Source organism: Xenopus laevis, chromosome 7S (assembly GCF_017654675.1).
Source record: "Xenopus laevis strain J_2021 chromosome 7S, Xenopus_laevis_v10.1, whole genome shotgun sequence".
Classification (NCBI taxonomy): Eukaryota; Metazoa; Chordata; class Amphibia; order Anura; family Pipidae; genus Xenopus; species Xenopus laevis.
The window spans coordinates 20,708,194-20,726,527 of record NC_054384.1 but is presented as its reverse complement, the minus strand read 5'-3'; the positions used below and the strand labels follow the sequence as shown (position 1 = coordinate 20,726,527).

The 18,334-nt window shown below is 39.8% G+C and overlaps 1 protein-coding gene across 3 annotated transcripts in view; it reads left to right on the top strand.

Annotated features, from left to right (window-relative positions):
- LOC121396214 (Kv channel-interacting protein 2-like) overlaps positions 1-16,943 on the top strand; it is a 219,523-nt gene extending 202,580 nt beyond the window's left edge. For 2 of the 3 annotated variants that reach the window (XM_041570958.1, XM_041570959.1), the window contains exons 2-8: positions 7,142-7,266; positions 9,296-9,365; positions 11,111-11,181; positions 11,627-11,734; positions 12,520-12,624; positions 13,490-13,552; positions 16,714-16,943. In XM_041570958.1, the coding sequence (XP_041426892.1) occupies positions 7,142-7,266; positions 9,296-9,365; positions 11,111-11,181; positions 11,627-11,734; positions 12,520-12,624; positions 13,490-13,552; positions 16,714-16,761 (590 nt within the window). In that variant the 3' untranslated portion in view covers positions 16,762-16,943. Of the gene's footprint in view, positions 1-247; positions 344-7,141; positions 7,267-9,295; positions 9,366-11,110; positions 11,182-11,626; positions 11,735-12,519; positions 12,625-13,489; positions 13,553-16,713 lie in introns of all 3 variants that reach the window. The other variant, XM_041570957.1, reaches the window with a different exon arrangement.
- The last annotated feature ends 1,391 nt before the right edge of the window (positions 16,944-18,334 follow it).

The window sequence follows — 18,334 nt, the reverse complement described above, 5'->3', positions numbered from 1 at the left end:
TTGTACAAAATGTTTCGAACAAAAGGCCAATCAGTAACGTTAAAATACATCATGGAACAGTTATGGAATATACATTGTTGCATTGAAACATGTTTAAATATTCTTCTTATCCAGATGAACCCAATAAAGACTTATTGAGCCTGATTAATGAAAATCATTGGCACCCAGGAAGCATGTACTTGTATCTGGCACAGTTTGGAATGTAGATTTCTTCTGTAATTTTTTGTTTTGTTCTGCTAATTTTCAGGCAACCTGCCCAGCCAAAATAAAAAAGCTTTTAAACAGCGCATCCTCAAACTATTGCCTTGCTGTGGTCCCGATTCCACCCCCTCAGTCAGTGAAAGCAAGTGACATTTTTTCCTTCTGATTTCTTTCATGTGGTCTGCTTGTGTACAATGTCAATGCTAATACTGTAATTCAGTGCTACAAAGCTACAGGTGCAGGCTAAAACCAGCTATGGGGTAATGTAAGAACAGGCACAACATATGTATCCGATCTGGTAATGAGATGAAGATCTGTGTCTCCAAAGATGCCCCAGTAGCTGCCCATCTTCTTTTCTGTTGATTCACTGCACATGCTCTGTGCTGCTGTCACTTACTGAGCTTAGGGGCCCCCACTCACAATATACCTAATATGTACAATAAAAAAAGTCACAATACAAGGCTGGTAATTAATGCAGATTCTTATTATATGGCAGTTCTCCTTTAAGCCAGTTCACCAGCCATGGCAGTGAATTAGTCTACAAAGCTCAGCTCCTATGCTCCTGTCGACAAACATTAAAAAAAAAAAAAAAATCACCAAGTTAACATACCATGCCAATGTAAAACTTATATAAGCTCTCTTACCCAGGAGCTAGCTGGGAAACAATTTTTTTCTACAATATCTTTAATAAGCATGCCAAAAGGGCACACTGGGCCAAAGCATCTAGGGGCACATTTAGCTATGGTCGAATATCGAGGGTTAATTAACCCTCGATATTCGACCATCGAAGTAAAATCCTTCGAATATTGAAGTCGAAGGATTTTGCGATATTCCTGCGAGCGAACGATCGAAGGAATAACCGTACGATTCGAAGGATTTTAATCCATCGATCAAAGGATATTCCTTCGATCAGGAAATTGTTAGGAAGCCTATGGGGACCTTCCCCATAGGCTAACATTGGCCTCGGTATGTTTTAGGTGGCGAACTAGGGGGTCGAAGTTTTTTTTAAAGAGACAGTACTTCGACTATCGAATGGTCAAATAGTCGAACGATTTATAGTTCAAATCGTTTGATTCGAATGTCATAGTCGAAGGTCAAAATAGCCCATTCGATGGTCGAAGTAGCTATATTCGACCATTCGAAATTCTAACTTTTTTTCCTCTATTCCTTCACTCAAAGTAAATGGGCCCCCTAGTGTTTGGCATGCTTAACAAAGATTTAACAAATCTAGTTACCAGACTTTGCAATGTGCGCAAAGCAAAGGTATACTTAGGAGCATTCTTATCAAGGGTCGAATTTCGAATTTGAAAAACATAGAAATTCCAATTCAAAAAGACAAACCGAAAATAAGTCTAAGTTTTTTTTGGCCCGAATGGGTCCATTTTCGATCGAATAGGTCCGTATTCAGTCTAATTTGAATCTTTCGAATCGAAGTAATACCGCATTCGATCGAATTCGAATCAAAGTTTTTCCCAAATTGTCCACCAATTGACTCCAAACAGGTTCTAGGAGGTCCCCCATAGGCTAAAACAGCAATTCGGCAGGTTTTAGATGACGAATGGTCAAAGTCGAATTTTTAAAGAGACAGTACATGTTAAATTTCGATATTTGAATTTTCGATTTTTTTTTTTCAAATTCAAATTGAATTTGGACTATTCTCTAGTCGAGATACACAAAAATAGCTCGAAATTCAAATTTTTTCAATTCGAAAATTCACCTCGACCTTTGATAAATCTGCCCTACATGATAAATTTAAAAATTTGAATTTCCGATTTTTTTTTTCAAACTCAAATCGAATTTGGACTATTCCCTAGTCGAGGTACACAAAAATAGCTCGAAATTCAATTTTTTTCAATTCGAAAATTCACCTCAATCTTTGATAAATTTGCCCCTAAGTGACTGCGACAGGTCTTGCATTGATTGTAGAACGCTTTTTCTTGTCTGTGGTTGACATTTCCACCTACTGTAAATCTCAGTACCCCTACATAATACCCACAGCAAAAAAAGGTAAGGGTTTCAGGTGAGACAGGCCCATATAAATAATGTGCCTTGTTTGGGGAAATTTGCTCTTGACCCTATTCCTATTTTTAAAAAAGGCAATGGCGACTGACATATCCCTTTCCGTGTTTACTCTGTACTAATGTATAATCTGTCCTTACCACCTGAAGCTGGTTTCTTTCTATAACTGGTCATCCCCAAAGTTTGCCCATGTAATAAAACTGGCAACACTGCCAAGGTATTAATAAAGTAATTGATGTATGCTGTTATATATATATATATATATATATCCCATTCAGGCTATGAATTATTAGAAAATACAGGTATTGGACCTGTTATCCAGAATGCTCAGGATCTGGAGTTTTCCTGATAAGGCATCTTTCCATAATTTGAATCTCCATACCTTAAGGGGCATATTTATCAAGGGTCAAATATCGAATTAAAAAACTTCGAAATGCAAATTCAAAAAGACCAACCGATATTGAGTTGAAGTTTTTTTTTTAGTCGAATAGGTCAGTTTACGATCGAATAGGTCTATATTCGTCCCGATTTCGAATTGTACGAATCGAAGTAATAGCCAAAAGTCCACCAATTGACTCCAAATGGGTTTTAGGAGGTCCCCCATAGGCTAAAACAGCAATTCGGAAGGTTTTAAATGGCGAATGGTCGAATTTTTAAAGAGACGGTACATGATACATTTTGATACTAGAATTTTCAAATTTTTTTCAAATTCGAAATTTCGATGTTCGAATTTTTAAATTTTTTCAGATTCGAATCGAATTTGGACTATTCCCTAGTCGAAGTACACAAAAAAATAGCTCCAAATTCACCTCAACCTTCGATAAATCTGCCCCTAAGTCTACTAAAGAATCATTTTAACATTCATTAATGAAATCTTAGTTTGGATTAAGTAGAAGGTACTGTTTTATTATTACAGAGAAAAAGAAAATCAGTTTTTTTAAATATGTGAATTATATCTAGGGGAGGTGGCCTTAATATGGAGCTTTCTGGATAAAAGGTTTACGGATAATGGATGCCATACCTGTACTGGTCAAGAAACGTTTAATTCCTTTATGATAAATGATAATATCGCGTGAGAGAAGAAAGCAAGAAGCTAAGGCAAAGCAGTTAACAGGTGTAATATTTCAAGTTCTATTATAATAAAGAAATGACGAGATATATATATATATAGCTATGGTAATGGCAGCTTTATGCTGATCATCCAAATTGTCCAAATAATCCCCATGTTTGATGAATCAGTCATAACACAGAGACAGATACCATTTATCTTACATTGTAACAGGGTTTGATAAACGAGCAATGTCAAACCTGAGATATTTTGGTTAAAAATAGTAGATGCCCCCCGAGGCCAGGAGTTTTGATTGCAATTGATACTTTCACATTTGGATCACCTTTCCATCAGTACAAAGGCCCGAAAGGTCCTTCTCAATGCAAGAAGTGCAATAAAAAGACTTCCAAAAATAGAAGGTATCATCATGCCACACATATAGGACTTCAAACCAGCAATCAGAGGCATTAACCCTCACTTAAGAAATCATGGGCAGAGATGTGCAAATGTCCCTGTGTTCACAAATTCACCCAGAACTGCTCTTTTAATAGTACAGATACACCATACAGGGTTCATTCATTTTTCTACAGAACATCAGCTGCAATAAGTCTGAGCCGACTCATAGGTCCTGCCTAGCTTTGCAACTGATTAGGCGCCCGCAGGCAAGAAGTCTACCTATACAGGTATGAGACCTGTTATCCAGAATGTTTGGGACCTTGGGTTTTCCAAATAAAGGTATCTTCATAATTTCCATACATTTATGGGGTTATTTACTAAACTCCAGTATGCCTTTTTTGGGCAAAACTAAAATTTTTCGAGATTTATTAAAGTCTGATGCAGCAAAAAACCTGAACCCGGGGGTCTCAGACCTGCCGAGGTTGTGTATAAGTCAATGGCAGAGGTCCCTATCCTATTTTGAAGTTTCTGTGGTCTGCGCTGGAATTAGCCTGAAAATCCAACTATTTCTGACTTTTCGGGAAAAAATCCAGAAAAAATTAGTGAAATGTATGCTCTGTATTTTGCCCTAGCCTGTACCCAGGGGTAGGAAACAAGAGTATGTGCCTGGGGCAGCGGTCCCCAACCTTTTTTGGACTGGGGGCCGGTGCAAAATTATTTTTTTTTGCAAGGACCAGGGGTGGGGTCGGTGGGTTGGGGTGGGGTCGGCGGGGTCGGGGACGGGGTCGGCAGCAAGTTTTGTCCGATTCGGCATGCCTTGATTTTGTGTGTTGGGCTCGGCGGCCCGGTGCAGGAGTGTCCGCGGCACGGTTCTGGGGCCCCGTGGAGGTTGGGGACCCCTGACCTAGGGTGCAACTGGTGAGGACCACACTGAGAGGTCACATAACTTTTATAAGCCACCTCCAACATCATCAAGTGATAACTGTCTCTAAAATGTCTCTATTATCGGGTAACGACTTGGCTGTGGGCCAGAACAATAGCATTAGCGATAGCATTACCAAGAGGAACTTCCCTAGATTTAATTACAATGCCATTTGGTTCTAGTTAACAGAGCTGAACATGTCTACAAATGAGTTGACATGAAACCAGAATACGCATTGGTTACATTTAGCGAAAGATTAATCCCTTTGTGCTGCTATTGAGACGAGGGAGTGAACTGGGTCACAGCGGTCACATTACAGTCTAACTTGTTTGTAGCATTCCACAATAATGTACAACGGCACTATATTCAATGGAGCAGCCGCTGGTCTCTGTGCTCCAGGAATACATTCTTTCATGATCTCAGCCATGCTACCAATATGCTATATGTAAATAATGTTGAATTCCTATCTTGGGTGCATCAGGGATCATTACTCTGTTAGCATTGCTTTTAGTATGAGCTTTAGTTTGTCCTATATAAAGAACAAGTTCCTATCTGTCCAACATATTACCTGTTAAAATGACGAAATACTTTGTGTTCTTGGTGCACGCTGAAAGTAGGTTTCTTTTTACCAGGAGTGCGTTTTATTATCACCTCTGCTATTTACATTTTAATGATTCATTTACAACTGGGCACAGATGTAAAGTGTAAAGCATTCTGTCTTATAGCACTTTGCTCCACAACAATTTTTGCCCAGCACCCGTAGGTGCAACTCATCGAGCTTCTATAATGGCAGAGGATCAGGGGCATCAATTGGTTCAGATGGTTGTGGACTTTTGCACCATTTAGCACTCCAGAACTTGTGCTCTTCTCATATAATATGATCCCTTTTCTCTGGGTTTGAGGTTTCTAAGCATTATAAGTAATTAATAATTAAACTAATTATTATAATTGGCCAGTAGTGATATCAGCGATAACTGATATTTTCACGAAAAAAATCATGAAAATCAGACATTTTCCCAAAAAATCTTGAAAATCGGAAGTTGGCGCCCGTGTCCAAGCTGACGTTGGCGTTAAAGTTAATTTGGAGTCCGAATAGTGTTGACGCGCAACGATTTTGACGCGAGAGACTATTTGGATACGTGTCCAAAAAAATTTTGATGGCGGTAAAATTTTGCTCCCGAATCTCCCGTGGAAATTCCCCGGAGTATAAATTTTTTTGGACGCGTATTCGAAAAGTCTCTCGCGTCAAACTACTATTCGGACGCCCCTTGACTTTAACGCCAGCAAAATTTTGCCTGTGAATTTCCGCGGGAGAACCGCAAATTTATTTGCCTCCGCAGAAACGATGCTCATATTATGCTAGTTTTGTCTACCATTGCACACTATCCAAAACAGAAAGGTTATGAGGTTTATGAGACTTCATTCTAGTAAACAAAATATTTACAGGTATTGGATCTGTTATCTGGAAACTCATTATCCAGAAACCTTTTACTTATGGGAAGACCATCTTTAATAGACTCCATTTTAACCAAATAATCCAAAAATCATTTCCTTTTTCTCCTGTTATGCTGAAATGGTCACACTTAAGGTATGGGCTAGGCTGCCATCAGAAATCACGGGGCCCTGCACAACAGAATTTTCTGGGCCCCCTTTGCCACCCCTAAATCAACCATCAGGCCACACAAGCATTAAAACATTAAGTGCCCCCCTACAAGTTAAAAAAAAGAACTTTGGTGCCCAGGGTAGAGTCCTGCAGCGTGTCGGGTTGAGTAGCAGGTCCAAGCAGGTAAGAATGCGGGTTGCGAATTGGAGGTTGCGGGTACGGGTACGGGTTCCAAAAAATGGTCCCAGAGTCCCCCTACAAGTTTTGGTGGTCAGGGCCCTCTACAAGTTAAAGAAAAAATACATTGGTGGCCACAGACCCCCTACAAGTTATGGAAAAACATTGGTGCAAGGACCCCTAGTTATTTTTAAAAAAAATCATTAGTGGCCAGGGCCCCTACAAGTTATTAAAAAATGTGGCCAAGGCCCCTACAAGTTATAAGAAAAAAGAACACTGCTCTTATTTTAGCCAGGAACTTATGTACCTGTATCTTCCGTTTCCTATGGTCTGATTTGCCAGTGAAGTGTAAGTCCTAGTAAAGCCGCATGGTGATTGGATAAACTGGAGGGGAGGTTCAAACTTCACCCATCCAAACCCCATGCGGCTTTACTGGGACTATGCAAGTAAGTGCAGCACGGCCGGCCCCCTTAACTCCCCAAACCATCTGGGCCCAGGACAGCGGCACTCCCTATTCCTCCCTTGGTATGGGGGTCCACATTATCTGGAAAAAACAGGCCCTGAGCATTCTGGGTAAGAGGACCCATAGCTGTATACAATATTCAGTAACTTTGCTTATATCACATTTAGAATAAGTTATTATTCTGAATATTCATATGTTTGAATGAAAGCCTTTCTTAAAAAGACAAAATGGAACATTAGTGGCAGTGTCATTAAATGAATTTAGTCTTATTTGTAATGAAAATGACTTTTGCCTGAAATCCCTCCGTTTCAGACAGCGTAGAAGATGACTTTGAACTGTCTACAGTTTGTCACCGTCCTGAAGGACTGGAGCAGCTGCAAGAACAAACCAAATTCACCAAAAAAGAACTTCAGGTTCTATATCGAGGCTTTAAAAATGTGAGTATGTGATCAAAACAAGCCATAGTTGTTCATTATTGCATGAATAATATACCCATGCTTCCTGACAAGGTGGGACTTGCCTTCCCACCACTGGAGTTGAGTGAAGATATGGCACAAGGTCAGGTTGTACTTCAAGGGCCAGTTATTCCAACTATAATTAGATTATATCTGTCTGTCATCTATCAATAAATTACTTTTGAGCAGCAGCAGTCCTATTATATAAATGTTTTTGATCTGTATGCATACTGAAAGGCACAGGATTTACCTTCTTTTCACTTTTTCCAGAATCTGGTGTGGTTGTCCATACCCACCAAACTTGGTCAGTGGCCATGACTCCAAATCCCTCCTTCCCACCTCAATAAAAGAAATCCTGTACTCATTGGGTAGACATGACCAGTGAATTCTAAGAATATAGGTCATGACCAACATGGCCATATGACTATGAAGATTTTCATTCATCCAGGTCATGGTATATCTAGTATAGGTCAATCTAAAAACAACTGGACTTGCTGAGTATGGCCATACTCTACTAAACCATGTATTTCTGATTGCTATTATGAAGTACGCTCTTTCACTACCACGTTGCTTTATAAGTACGTCATATTTCTGGGGATCTTGGCTAAGTTTGTAACAATACAAGCTGTAATAACATATATAGAGGATAATCCAGTCACCGGGTTTATTAGAAGGCAACAAATTAAATTCTGCCAATTATTCTTTACATACACTCACAATGAAAGATCACCTTGAACAGCTGGTGATTTATTAAGCAGAAATGGAGCCAGAAGTTCTCCTTTGTGCCAGGGGTATACGTTTGTGTTGCAATTAACTGCTGAACCTGTTGCCATTTAATAGGATCATACTAGAAAAAGACAAGGGCTATGAATAATTAGACAGTCATCATCTTATGCTCATTAGACACTGAAAAGTATTCCAACCTGCTTCTCTCAATCTGTCATTACACAATGTCCTTAAGTTCTCACCTGTAGGCATGGCTGGATTTACATTGTTGGCGCCCCTAGGCCTACTGCCGTTCGTTGCCCCCGTCCCCTTCCCTTCAAATTTTCATCATCGGGACCAGAGCAATGGGGATTGGTGCGCAGGAAATTTAAAAAACTATCATATCTCCTGCACATCCCCAGTGTTTCTGAACCAATGTGGTTGTGGTTGGGAAGCATGCCGCCCCCTATAATTCTGCCACCCTAGGCCTGGGCCTTGGTGGCCTTTCCACCTGTAGGATTTAAGATGACCATAAGGTTGCCATTTTTGTATCTTCTCTATTGCATTACCGGGCACACAATATTTATGTAAATAAACACAATATTTTGAGATTTATAAGGTCTGTTGTATTGTTTCACTCAATTTTGCTGCCCTTGGAAGCTTGGGAACTTGTAGGATTACTCAAGCCCTAACCTCAAGTCGGTCTACTGCCTCTAGGTAAAGAATTGTTCCTTTTTAAATTGCTTTGTGGAGCAAGAATGCCCTCCCCCATAGACTTCTGCTGAAACCTCCTGCCAGCAATCACAGAACAGTCAAGATCAAGAACAGTCAAGATCAAGTTCCCTCCCCAGCCAGGAATGTCGAGCCCTACACTCAACTCATAGCTAGAGAGGTTTGGACACTTCGGAAAGGGGTGATCTTGAGATCCTGGAACCCACACTACTTGTGGATCTGTGGATATAGGGAATACTTGCCTTAGCTTTCAAAAAAGTGTATTGTGTACAATGAGTCAAGGCATGCTAAACCGTTGTATTGGAGTTAAGTGCCAATTGCAGTGTATATGGGCACAAGTATCTTTGTGAATTCCATTTAAATACATGCAATTCTACACCAAATTCTGCCCTAGTGGCATAGCTTTTCTCTTCTTAAAAATGATTGGCTTCTATGGTGACTGGTACTGGTATAGTTATAACTGGCACTGGTATTGTTTGCACCTATGTTGGTAAATAAGCCTACAATTCCACAAGATATATATTGTTATACGTTTTAACATGACAATATCAATATTTTCTTCTTTTTCTAACAGGAGTGTCCAAGTGGAATTGTTAATGAAGACAATTTCAAACAGATTTACTCAAAGTTTTTCCCACAAGGGGGTGAGATTTCATTTTCCAACAATTTGTGATTCAAAAGCTTTGTAATCGTTTGCAGTATTTCACCTGTACATCCATCCTCTCCAACCCAGTGTTCCCCAACCAGTATCTTGTGAGCAACATGCTGCTCCCTAATCCCTTAGATCAGGGGCGCTTCGCCAATGAGGCGAGTTGAGGCTGTCGCATCAGGCGGTAGCACCCCACTTGGTACCAGGAGCGGCAAAAATGCCGCCACTTGTTACTTTAAGAGCCGAATTTCCGGTTTTCAAACACAAAGTACAAAATGCAAAAACATGGCGGATTGAGGCCATTTTGCATACTTAATTCCTGGCGTAAAGGATGCAATACATTGTGTTCCATCTGTAGCATATGACACCACAGATAACCAAAATTACCCAAAGTATCGATATTTAAAGGAACAATAATGTCAAAAAATAAAAGTGGTTTAAAGTAATGAAAATATAATGTAGTGTTGCCCTGCACTGGTAAAACTGCTGTGTTTGCTTCAGAAACACTACTATTGTTTATATAAATAAGCTGCTGGGTAGCAATGGGGGCAGCCATTCAAAGGAGAAAGGGCTCAGGTTACACAGCAGACAGCAAATAAGCTCTGTCTGTCTAAAGGTGTTATCTGTTATCCATTAGTTAAGTTGTGCCATATAGCCATTTTTCAATTTCTGCCATTGCTCCACAGCAGCTTGTGTATATGAACTATAGTAGTGTTTCTGAAGCAAACATCAGTTTTACCAGTGCAGGGCAACACTACATTATATTTTCATTACTTTAAAGCACTTTCATTTTTTGCAGTTGCAGCAGGACTGATGATGCCGGGGGAGGGTATGATTATGTCAGGACGGGACTGATGATGTGGCAGTCAGCAATTGGCTCAATGCCCTGTCCGGATTTCCTAATTTGGAAATCCGGACAGCCCTTCCAAAATCCAGACAGGTGACAACCCCAGCACCAATGGCAGTACACAAACACTGAGCTGAGCTCTAACACTCCATAGAGGAGAATGTCTTCCATATCTTTGCAACTAGGGCCTGAATTAGGTATAAAAGGCACATGCCTAGGGCTCAGCAGTGCAGGGAGGCCCAAAGACCCAGTGGCATAACTATAGAGAAAGTAGACCCTGCCATAGTTGGTGGGCCAGGGAACAGGGGCCCCAAACCATGGGGTCAGCTTCCTCTATAACATTAAAATCCACACTTTCCGCTGCTCATCTTCTATAAATTGCCACTATTGTGCCCATGCAACGGGAGAGGAGGTTTTGGGCGGCGGAGCTATATAACTCAGATTTTTTTGGCGGGGGGCCTGGAGCACACTTGTTACCCCACTGAAAAGAAGAGAACCTTTTCAATGAAGAGAACCTGAAGGGGTGAGAGATGATGCCTGCCAACCGCAGTGGAGCAGTTTGGGAAGGAGATAGAGGCCTGTGGAAGGGCCTGGGGTTCTTCTCAGGCTTTCATTCTATTTAAAGAATAGATTGGAGTTGGTCTCAATCACTGATCTAATAAATTGGAGTTGGTAGCAATCCTCATGTCAACAAAAATCGCATATGATTTTGCTTGATAACAGTTTTATGTTTTTTCCACTTAATATTGTTTGCTGCTCAACAACATACTGACTAAAGAAGAGTCATAACAATAAGTTTAGCATCATTATAAATAGGGTATAGTAAGGGCATTCTTGTTTTTCCTCTACTTTGTATCACAAATGGTATCTTTAAGCTTTGTGTCTTCTCCCAGATTCCAGCATGTACGCTCATTTTCTCTTCAACGCTTTTGACACTGACCACAGCGGCTCTGTCAGTTTTGAGGTAAGCACCTTTTTGTTCCAGGAGAAATAGAACTGCAACTTTTCTATTTTAAATGCGTGTCAATGCTTGGAGGACAAGTTCTAAAAAGATTGTGCAAATCCCATGTGGAGAGTGAAAGGGCTTTCTAATTAGACTCAGTCGCCAAATGATTCTTGTAACTGTGGAAGAATTCTATTATTGCTATTCCCTAGAAAGCTAGCACTCCATTTACATGACTCTCTTTCAGAAAAAAAAAATGGTGCTCTGGTTGTCATCATGTTTAAAAAAGAAAGGCGTATCTTTTGAGAAAGCTCTTTACTTTAATTAAGAGAAACGCATCTGAACCTATTGTTCCTAATACTTCAAACATCTGATCATGAAAGACTAGAATTCTACTTGATAGATCATACATTTATTATTTCCCTGTTCTTTATATCATTATTTTTATTTTTTTTCCCCCCCACAGGATTTTGTAGCAGGGTTATCGGTGATCTTAAGGGGAAGTATAGATGACAAACTCAACTGGGCCTTTAATTTATATGACTTAAACAAAGATGGCTGCATCACTAAAGAGGTACGGTCTTCAGATAATTAGAGTCTTCAGAGTGAGTCGGCCAAGGTTTCCAAAAGAACACACGAGTTGAAACAAATGCCAAATAATTGTAAATATAAATGTACTGAATGTTCATTTATATGAAAAAAAACCCAGCTTATATGCCTCACTCACTTCATTTGCTGGAAATGTAGGTCTACAGCTTTATGAAAATCTAACCTAAAATTGTAATGACTTATTGTAAAGAGTTATGGTGATTGTTCCCAAACTGTCACTGCCCCCCCCCAAGGGGACCTGGAGGATTGACACAAGGGGGTGGCTCAGTCTGAAGGTCAGTTAGAGAGGAATGGCTATTTGGTCTCCTAGGTGCTCAAGAATGTCTACTTGATGGTCAATAAGGCTAGACATTGGGTCAAAACATTATTGCTGTCCCAGATATTCTTGGAACTCTAGCCAAAGGACATATATGCAATTTATTCCCAGATGTTATGATCAAAGGTTGGATCTCCAAGGAGGGATTACGTTGATAACCACTACTTTATGAGGTTTTGACAACTGGCTTGCAAACTGACACAACACACATGGCAGACCATTCAATAGACTAGCAGCAAGTGTGTGCCAGAAATGAAAGCCTCAAGAAGGTTTATGAGAAATACAGTGCATTTAGAAATGAGACACAGGACTGGTCATCCATTCAACTAGTGGTTTTGTCCATAAACATCACATGAATAAAGCAATGTCATCTCTGTCCAGCAAAAGTTAAATTACTGTATGTTGTCATTCTAATAAGTATGTCTCTACTGCAGGAGATGTTGGACATTATGAAATCTATTTATGATATGATGGGAAAGTATACATACCCAAATATGCAGGAGGAAGCACCAAGGGAACATGTGGAAAATTTCTTTCAGGTGAGATTCCACCATCTATCACCACTCGAGCGGATCTCTGCCCAATTTGGCCTTCTCTGGCAGCTAACCACTAGAAGATGGAGGAAAGAAGTAGGAAACCACTGAGTTTAACTCTCAAAAGAGAATAATGTGCTAATGGTTCTTATGCAAAATGGTGACTTATTGAACAGTAGCAAATGCACTTCCAGAGTACAGCAAATAATGAGGTACTTATAAGAGTGTAGTGGTATAGCAAAGTACAGACAGGCATGCACCATTATCCATAGGAGAGAGAAATTGCCAAGGAATAGTCTCAACAGTAGAAAGACACCTTAGTGAAATGGATCCCCTCAAGTAGCATTGTCTCTCACCTACACTTACACTTAGGCAGGTGTCATCTGGGAGATCTCACTTCACAATACTTCCCTTTATATAGTGAATGCTACTAAGCTTTTGCTTGTCTAACTCACAACTGCTATGAATGTACTATGACACAAACTGCCAACTACTATCTACTGCCTTTGCCTTGTTCATGGGGTCCATGTTCCTTTACTTCTCGAAGGATGCTGGTCTTCATCGTAGTGATACCTAGGGCTTTTTTCTCAAGGCTTTCAGCACATTCAGCCCTAGTACAAGGTGGAAAGCACCAAGTTCCCCCTTTTTATTATATACCCAACAGGAACTGGTCATAAAATCCATGGGGAAAACTCCCTCCCACAGGGAATAAGTAATAGAACCAGGACCTCCTGAGCAGTATGGGGGAATAAACCCTTTGGGACCCCCCACACACACATATAGAACCCGCCCCATGTTCGGCTAAATGTTTCTAAGCCTATTTAATATTTGTATTTACCAATGGTTCTAAAGTGTTTTCTTATCACCTTAGAAAATGGACAGAAATAAAGATGGAGTTGTTACAATTGAAGAGTTTATTGAATCTTGTCAGAAGGTGAGTCAAAAATTGCCTAAGAAACTGTATTTAGGGTTAGACTTCCATTTACCTTTAGATGTGTGTACAGAATACTCTATCTTCATATTTGTTTTTAGACATATTTGTGGAGGATGACTAACTGCTTGCCTCCTCTGAGTTAGGCTTGGATCTTCTTGGAGGACACTGCAACACAAAATATATCAATATCTACTCATAGACAAAAAATGTGCAGTCTGTAAAAATTTCTCGGGACTGTGGTGTCTTGATAATGGGAATATGGAAGCTAACCCCTACTGCTAAACAAGACATTCCCATTGGAGCAGAGAAAAACAATGTGGCTCTTAAGAGGTTTAGCAGGAGCTAAACTAGTGGACCAACTGTCTTACCAACTGTACCAGGAGTAACTGGGTTCTCCTATATTTATATTTCTGCTGTGAGTAGGATTAGCTTTCAATCTAAAAGACTTCCCTTGATGTAATGGATGCGGCTATAGTATAGGTATTCATGGTCTCCCATTATGTTTTGTATGTGTCAAGAGGCTGATCCCACTATTAGGGTGATATTACTAAATTGTGATTATATTAGAGATCTCCATACTGAAAAATAACAGCATCAGGATCACTTAGCGACTTAAGGTTACAGGCAGAATGGGCAAGTCTGGGACTGAGGAATAGGTAGGACAAGCAAAGTCCCGTAACAAGGTACCAAAGAGGTTCAGTAGATTTGGGGGCCGATTCACAGGGTCGAATATCGAGGGTTAATTAACCCTCGATATTCGACTGGGGATTAAAATCCTTCGAATATCGAAGTCAAAGGATTTTAGCGATTATTCCTTCGATTGAATGATAAAATCCTTCAAATCGTTCGATTCGAAGGATTTAAATCCAACGAACGAAGGACTTTCCTTCGATCAAAAAAACTTAGGAAAGCCTATGGGTACCTTCCCCATAGGCTAACATTGAGTTTGGTAGCTTTTAGATGGCGAACTAGGGGGTCGAAGTTTTTTCTTAAAGAGACAGTACTTCGACTATCGAATGGTCGATAGTCGAACGATTTTTAGTATGAATCCTTCTATTCGATGTCGTAGTCGAAGGTCGAAGTAGCCCAAAAAACACTTTGAAATTCGAAGTTTTTTTACTTCAAATCCTTCACTCGAAGTTAGTGAATCGGCCCCTTGTAGTCCGACTTCAAGCACAGGTCAGGGCAGGCCCAGTAGCAGCTATTTATATTTAAACTCTAAACTAAACATGACAATGATTGTATGAGAAATAAGCTCATATAGGTGCTGGCTTTCCAGTGTGGGTGTTGGCTTTCCAGTGTTGGTGCTGTGGTGCAGTAATATCAGTGTCTCTCAAGGAGGTGTAGGAGCCCAGAAAAGGGCATCAAAAACTCTATGTTCTTATGCCATGTTATCTTGTACAAATTAAAGTATATTTAGGAGCAATTAACAGAAAAAAGAAGAAGAATATTTTGCTGCAGAAACTTGTAAATTACTGTATTAAAAATAAAACACTGCTTTCATCTGGTACAAACTCCAACAGTCCCTCAAAGAACAAGGCACCATCTGGAGGAATCGTGACAGGTGCCAGGTGTACAGAGAGACAATGACATTTATCTGTCCTCTGAAATTATCCAGCAGAAGGCAGTGAATATAATGCACTGTTACTGAGAAGTGTCTGGTGTTTCCTATGGTTATGATAGGATACCTTCTATGGAAATGAAAGAATATGTCCTATGGAAAGGATAGGATACAGTCCATGGAAATGATGGAATAATTCTACATAAATGATAGGATACCTCCTTTGGAAATGATAGGATATATTCTATGAAAATGATAGGTTACCTCCTATGGAAATGACAGGGTGGGTCCTATGGAAATGACAGGGTGGGTCCTATGGAAATATTAAGATTCATTCTATAAAAATGATAGGAAAGGTCCTATTGAAATGATAGGATACATTCTATTGAAATGATGGGATACCTCCTATAAAAAGAATAGGACACATTCCATGGAAATGATGACATACATTCTATATTAATGATAGGATAGGTTATATATATATATTTCTTTAGAAGCGATAGAATACCTCCAGGCTCGGATTTTGTGGAAAGGCCACCAAGGCCCGGGCTCAGGGCAACAGGATTTTAGGGGACGGCAAGCTGCACAACCACATTAGTTTGGAAGTTCTGGGGCTGCTAAAGAGATACAGTAGTTTTTTTAAATTTCTGGTTTGCCAATCATCAGTGCTCCTGACCTGATGATGAAAATTTGTGCATGTGAAGGCAAGGAGACAGGGGTGACGAACGGAAGTTGGCCTAGGGGCACCTGCTATGTAAATCTGGCCCTGAATAGCTCCTATGGAAATGATAGGATACCTTCTATGGAAATGATGGGATACCTTGTATGGGAATGATAGGATACCTTATAAAAATTATGGGAAGTCTATGGAAATTATTTGATACATTCTATGGCAATGAAATGATAGGATACCTCCTGTTGGAATTATAGGGTGCCTCCTACGGTAACAAACACTTCACAAACTCATTGCCTGCAACGCAGCTAAGCTTCTGTGACCCGTTTGCTTAAGGGTCAAGTGCTAGTGTTCCCAGAGTGAATGTGTAGCAGCACCCAGCATAACTAGTTGAAATCTGAGCGGGTAGCAATGCAATGCATATGGCAGCCACTTGCTTCATTGGGCATCCATACCATGCATTCATGCAGTATTTATCAAGGCTCCTTTTACATCGCTTGTTGAAGTTCATCTGAGGACATGTTAAACCCAGTAATAAATAACAGATAATATAATGTATGAAACTGGGTATGTTACTATGCTTAATTTCTCAACATGCAACAATGAATAACATATTTTTTATATATAAGTACATTAGCATGCAAAATGCATACATTTAATAATAGCTGCTCTTATTATATTCCAAGACTGACTGGAAGATTATGAATTATGCAATGGAAACCCTAATTACCTTTCTTTATAATTAAAAATTGAGAAGCAGTAATGACTTAGATATAAATTTGCCTGTGCCCTCCACTTACTTATTGTTTTCCCCAGTTCTTCAGGTTTCCCTCCCTCATCAAATAACCTATGGTTGGAATGGAAATTCTCTCAGAAAAATATATTTTTAATACATTTTTATTTTTTCTACTATTTTCTTTTTTCTAGGATGAAAATATCATGAGGTCCATGCAGCTGTTCGACAATGTCATTTAGCAACGCCACTAACCTAGAAGATGTTTTGAAAAATCTCAGTTGTTTCTGAAAGACTTCTCGCTGCACAAAATACACAATAGCGTGCTCAATGCAAACACGAATGCAACTATAATCTCTCTCTGATCTCCTGCCTGTTCTAATATATATATATATATATATATATATATAAAAATAAATATATATAAGCAGATCCCTCTCTGGAAGATTCCAAAGCTGCCACTTGGGGACAATAAAAAACTGGCAGCGACGATATTTGACCTGGGACGTTAATTATGATGACAGGGAAACTCCTCAGCGTTCTATAGTGTTTAGCATTTTTTCCATGAAGATCAAAATAAAACCCAGGGACTATTTAGATTTATTTTTTTGTTTTTTGATTGCCTCCCCCATTTTTTTTTTTTTTTTTAAACCTTCCTAGTTTTTATTGTGACAGGTACACCCCCAGCTTCATGGCATTTTACCTTCTTGCACCTATAGTTTTGGCATTCTGCATTATTCATTTATGGGGATGAATCAGAATCGCTATGAAATATATACCTCTCTTATATCAGCTGATTCTTAAAGGAGAAGGAAAGTCTGTTTGCACTTGGGGGTACCAAATGTTAGGCACCCCAAGTGATTGTATTGACTTATCTGAAACCCTGGGTCGGTGCTCCTATCAGCAGAAAACTGCACCGGCCCGGGGTTATTACAGGGAGCACCATGGAGCAATCCTCTTCCGGCTTCATCTTTCTTTGTGCAGTTGCGCATGTACAGTAGAATGAAAAACAAAACTTTTACTAAAAAGTCAGCCATTTCATTGTACTGCGCATGCGTTTGCCAGAGAAATTTGAAGAAAGAAGAAGCTGGAAGAAGATCTCTCCGTGGTGCTCGCCGGTGCCGATAGGAGCACCGGTCAGGGGTTTCAGGGAAGTAAATACAATCACTTGGGGGTGCCTAACATTTGGCACCCCAAGTGCAAACAGACTTTCCTTCTTCTTTAAGGGGGAATGTAATATCTTAAGAGGTCAGCTCACATAACAAATTGTAGTGCGCAAAACGAATTTTAAAGGAGAAGGAAAGCTAACAAAGCAGTTTATTGCCAATAGATTAGCCACAATAGTGCAAGCTATAACGCTATTTATTCTGTAGAATGCTTTACCATACCGGAGTAAACAGCTCTAGATGCTCTCTGTTTGTTTAGGATAGCAGCTGCCATATTTTCTTGGTGTGACATCACTTCCTGCCTGAGTTTCCCTAATCACTCATAGCTCTGGGCTCAGATTAAAGCAGGGAAAGGAGGAGGGGGAGGGGAGAGGAGCAAACTGAACATGCTCAAGCCCTGCTCTGAAGGTTTATGCTGAAAACAGTTAGTCTGATACAGAAGCCCATGTGTACACAATAGAAGGAAAGAAATGTGGTGTTTCTTTTGACAGAGGACTCAGAGCAGCATTATTTTGAGGGTTTACTGGTATATTTATATAGACCTTTCTGAAAAAACTTACTTAATTTTAGCCTTTCCTTCTCCTTTAAGATTTGGGATTTATTCAGAACTGAGCACACATTTTTAAAAACTGTGCACACAAGAGAGTTT